General features: G+C 54.1%; 1 protein-coding gene across 1 annotated transcript; it reads left to right on the top strand.

The window, feature by feature from the left end:
* Positions 1 to 357: 357 nt before the first annotated feature.
* LOC102711613 (scarecrow-like protein 8) lies at positions 358 to 2,771 on the top strand. Its single transcript, XM_006652623.3, has one exon. The coding sequence runs from the start codon at positions 674 to 676 to the stop codon at positions 2,570 to 2,572; it is 1,899 nt and encodes a 632-aa protein (XP_006652686.2). The 5' UTR covers positions 358 to 673; the 3' UTR covers positions 2,573 to 2,771.
* Positions 2,772 to 5,098: the final 2,327 nt, after the last annotated feature.

The raw sequence follows: 5,098 nt of genomic DNA, 5'->3' as shown, positions 1-5,098 counted from the left end.
ACCGCGGGGAATTCGAAACAAAAGAAAGAGGGGGCGGGCGGTGGTCACCGGCAGGCGTCGGTGGCGAGGCGTAGCCAGGTCCCCCTGCCTCAACTCCTCTCGCCGCGGGAGGCCGGACGGCGTCATCGCTCGAAAAGTGGGGGGAGAATTGCGTGACGCGACGCGACGCGACGCGAGCCATATAACCCCCCTCCCTCTACTCCGTCTCCATTCCTTGGCTTGGCACACGCCATTCGCCTCGCTTGCCCGCGCATTTATTTTTAGCACCAAAGCGAGCGGGCCCCGCCATAACGCCCCTCCCGATAAACGCACCCCGCCACGACCCACCAATTCCTCGACGCCTGGCCCACGCCGTCAGTGGGAGTGGCGGTGTCGGGTCCGAAACGAAACGGCGGGTTTTCTTTCTTTCTCTTTCCTTTTTTTTCTTTTTTTCTTTTTTTTGCTTCGGAAGCGTATAATAACAGCATATGGGTGAGGGCGTTTTATTAGCGCAAGCAATTGAATGGCACCGGTTTTTAGCTGGAGGCTGCAGCCATAGCATTTGGAGCTAGCCTAGCGGTATTCCTCCCCCACCTCCACCTCCTCCTCCTCCTGCTCCTCGGTAGATTCGTCTCGTCGTCGCCGCCGCCTCGCTCCTCCGTCCCTCACTTCCTTGCAGCCCCTGCGCGCCTGCATGGAGCCGTGGCGCGATCCGCATCATCAGACGTACCCGTATGGCGGCGTCGTCAGATCGGCGGTGCAGGTGACGATGCAGCAGCGGTCCGACGCGGCCGCGGCCGCTGCCGGCGGGGTGCTCAAGAGGAGCCTCGGCGACATGGAGAGGTGGCAGCATCAGCAGCAGCAGCAGCGACAGCTCGCGTTGCAGCAGCAGCTGTTCATGCGTACCGTGAGGCAGCGCACGGCCGCGGCGTCGGCGGCCGTCTCGCCGCTAACCTCGGCGGATATCGCGGCTGTTCTAGGCGGGCCCCCGTCCCAGCCTCTGGTTCTGTCCGGGTCCAGCATGGGAGGGACCCTAGGATCACCGTCGTCGACGCTGTCGTCCCTCACCACCGCGTCCAGGGCGATGGCGATGCCGCTGACGCAACCACAGCTGCATCTGCAGCGGCAGCACGTGACGTACACGCCTTCGCCGCAGGTGCAGGTCCTTGGAACGGCGAGGGCCCTGGCACCGCCGGCGGCGGCAAGCGACATGTCCATCCTGCAGGAGCTCGAGAAGCAGCTACTTGGAGACGACGACGAGGTGGAGGCGGCGATGAGCGGTACCGGCTCCGCGGTTACCGGGTCCGAGTGGGAGGAGCAACTCAACTCCATCACCACCGCGCCGTCGCCCCCGCTTCCTGCGGCGATGACCCCAAACAACAACAACAACAACGCCGTGGGCATGACGCGGTCGCCCTCGAATTCGTCCACCTCCACGGCGTCTTCCTCGGCCTCCTGCTCACCGCCGACCTCGGCCACGACTTCACGGCAACTACTTTCGGAAGCGGCGACTGCCATCGCCGACGGCCACCTTGAAACGGCGGCCACTCATTTGGCCGCCCTCAAGCGCGCGGCCAACTCACGGGGCGACGTGGAGCAGCGGCTGGTTGCAATGATGGTGCCGGCCTTGTCCTCCCGCATTGTTCAGACGGCCTCAGTCCCGTCGCAACACGTCCCGGACCTCTGTGGTGCCGAGCAGCGCACCGGGTCCCAACTCCTCCACGACATCTCTCCGTGCTTCCGTCTCGGCCTGCAAGCGGCAAACTTGGCCATCGTGGACGCCATCGGCGACCACCGCGCCATACACCTGGTGGACTTCGACGTCAGTGCCCCGCAACACGCCGACCTCATCAGGTGCCTCGCTGCACGCCGCCTGCCTGGAACCTCCCTGAAGGTCACCGCCGTCACCGATCCCTCCTCACCATTCACGCAGTCTCTGAAAACCACGCTCCCCGCCGCCGGGGAGCAGCTTCAGAAGATTGCGGAGCGAGCCGGCATAGATTACCGGTTCAAAATGGTCAGCTGCAGAGCAGCGGAGATAGAAGCATCCAAGCTGGGCTGCGAGGCTGGGGAGGCGCTGGCTGTCAACCTGGCCTTCGCGCTCTCCCACGTCCCCGACGAGAGCGTCTCGCCGGCGAACCCGCGCGACGAGATCCTCCGGCGAGTACGCGCCCTCGGCCCGCAGGTCGTGGCCCTCGTGGAGCAGGAGCTGAACTCCAACACAGCCCCGCTGACCACGCGCTTCGCCGACGCCTGCGCGCACTACGGGGCAATCCTGGAGTCGCTGGACGTCACGTTCCCCCGGGAGAGCGCCGAGAGGGCGCGAGCGGAGGCGGCGCTGGCCGGCAGGGCAGCGAACGCGGTGGGCAGGGAGGGCCCCGAGCGGCTGGAGCGGTGCGAGGTGTTCGGCAAGTGGCGCGCCCGGTTCGGCATGGCGGGGTTCCGGCCGGTGGCGCTCGGCCCGGGGATTGCTGACCAGGTCTTGGCCCGGCAGGGCCCCGTCGTGGCCGGGTTCGCCGTCAAGGCGGAGAACGGCGTGCTCCGGCTCGGATGGATGGGGCGCGTGGTCACCGTCGCCTCCGCCTGGCGTTAGACCGTGGAGGCCGCGACATTATCGCCGTCACCAAACCGGTCGCTTAATTAATTCACGCTCTTTTTCTTTTTCTTTCTCTATTCTCATTTCCCATTGGTGCGTGTTGAGTTTGGTATTGATCTGGTAAAGCTTAATTAGTTGTAGCGACTCATAATTCTTGGTAGCTAATGCTATATGGAAAGAGTAAATTATATGACAATTACTTGCTGTTTTCGCCTTTGTTTCCGTTTGCTTGAACAAGATGTAGATAGCATTTGCTGATACTAGTACTAGTAGTATTTACGCATTTGCCTAACAAGTGGGCGCAAACGTGCATCCGGTCCTACCATTTTTCTTGTTGATTGACGCTTCCTTGCCACGTCGACAACGGATGATGTTTTCCTTCGGTGGCAAGCCCTTACAGTATATTGGTAAATAAAAAATAATAAAATTTTAATATATATATTCATAGCGATAAAAAAAGAAACAAGACAAATGAAACTCATATAAAAGCAAAGAATGAAACTACGATAGGTGAGAGATTCAAATTTTAATTTATAACGACAAGGAAAAGAAAAGGTTGCAGCTTACGGAGTAATACCGTAGCAGTTGATACGGTAGTAGTAGTAACAAAACTGCCAACTTTGGAGTACTGTTTGTTTATTACCACTCTTGAGCTGTTTGCAGCCTGCACAACCCACGGAATGGATCAGGTTAAAATCTTAAAATATGCGATTGCTTTCGGGACTAAAGAAAGCAGAGAAGGTTTGGGAGTACGGGGAAGAGATAGATGTGCACGAAAGGATTTTGCCAACGCATTGCAGCACCGAGCATTGGGATTTTCCAGGATTTCGCTACGTGCCTCTTCGATTTGGCTTGGGCAACGCACGCTTTGTTGCCAAGTTGGGGCAGGGTGCTCGGGTTTGCGTTCGTGGGGGCGGAAGGCTCCCCCCCCCCCCCCCCCCCCCCGGGTCTCGTGGTGGGAGATGTAGTTGTCTATTTCTTCTCTCCGCTGCTTGCTGTGCGCTTCAAGCTAGCTGCGGCCAGAGCCGGTACGTGGAATCCGCGTGCCGGACTTGGCTGCTCCTCGGCGGAATTCCAAATACCGGACTTGTGGACGTTTCGTGCGCCATTTGGGGGGCCGAAGGCGTGGCTGATTGGCCACACTTGGCTCCACTACTGCGGTTTTGCTGCACAGGCCAGAGATTTCATTCAACGCGTCACACGTGTCACGTGTGCTACCTACCTGATCGATGTTCGCTCGAGACCGACAACGTTAGCGTTTTTGTTGCACGGTTGCATCCGTGAACGAGCGCGATTGGTCCATAAACCAATCGGATGGCTTTTAGGGAGGGTCTGTTGGCACGTACTATCCGGTATCATCCTACAGAAAAAAGAGTAATAAAATATCTTCTTCTTGGGTAATGCTTGTCCGTCGACACTGCACGTTGGAGTCTTGAGCCATGCGGTATTTTAAATATCTTTGTGATAACGATGAACGTACCAACATGGTGTTTTGCTTGCTCTCGGACGATGTTGACTCGAGCCAAGTTAATTACGTGTCGCGCTCGTCTACAGTGTAGTACAAAACTACCAATATCCCAATGGGAATCAACAAATTTGTGATAACGATGAACTGTCTATTCGTCTTTTTTTTTGTTTGAAAAAAGTTCTTTGCAAAAGGAATTCCTAACCATGATTTGCATGCCGCCATGTTTCCCATTACTTACTTTTACCAACGCAATATCATGTTAGTTAATTGCACAATTATATTGAAGATCATTCTTATCCTAATAAAGGCACCAAGCCTTCCTCATTCATTGCCCCGTTAAAACCTAGGACTAAGATAACAAACAAATAGAAAAAAAAAACATGATTTTAGAATAAAAGTGCAAATCATATGAGTAGACAACACTGAAAAAAAATTAAAACTTGGTTTGCTAGATCCACAAAGCATAGCTCAGAGCACATGGCTCGGGACATCAACGCCAGTGTAGATCCGATTTGACATTGGTGAGGGTGCAACACAACATGATAGAGGCAATAAGTCCGGATGTTCGGAAAAAACGACAACGACGACATTTGAAGGTAATGTCATGGAGGTTCAGTGTTGATGTGGCGTTCCCGTCTGATCAACTTCGATGGTTATTCCGGTGGAAAGATTTGGTCGAAAACTAATTTACAACATAGTACTCTCTGGTGTTATCTTCTAATTTGCTTTGACATCAGTCGCTAAAATAGTTTTGAGGTAAGTGGACTTCGATTGGCTGGTCGAAAATTGATTTCGGTTATTATGTTTCCTGGTATGAGAAACAACAGTAATGCAATGTCTTACTAACTCTAGATAAAAATGTTCTCTCTTTCTTAGACCGGTAATTTAAGTATTTTTTTGTTTTATATTAATATAGATCGATCTATAATAATTGGTTGCATTTTTTGGAAACAAAATCAAGAATCAATTCTAATATCTAAAAATGAAAAATACATAAAAAAAACAAACGAATTGGTTGAGAAATATAGGCGCAGAGAAAAATTTTCAGCAGGTTG

The sequence above is a fragment of the Oryza brachyantha genome, chromosome 4, assembly GCF_000231095.2.
Source record: "Oryza brachyantha chromosome 4, ObraRS2, whole genome shotgun sequence".
NCBI classification, from domain to species: domain Eukaryota; kingdom Viridiplantae; phylum Streptophyta; class Magnoliopsida; order Poales; family Poaceae; genus Oryza; species Oryza brachyantha.
The sequence above is the reverse complement of the archived record's forward strand: the minus strand, read 5'-3'. Positions and strand labels throughout refer to the sequence as shown.

What these genes read in the sequence shown, in the direction of transcription:
- LOC102711613 (XM_006652623.3), top strand. Translation starts at nt 674, where the DNA reads ATGGAGCCGTGGCGCGATCCGCATCATCAGACGTACCCGTATGGCGGC.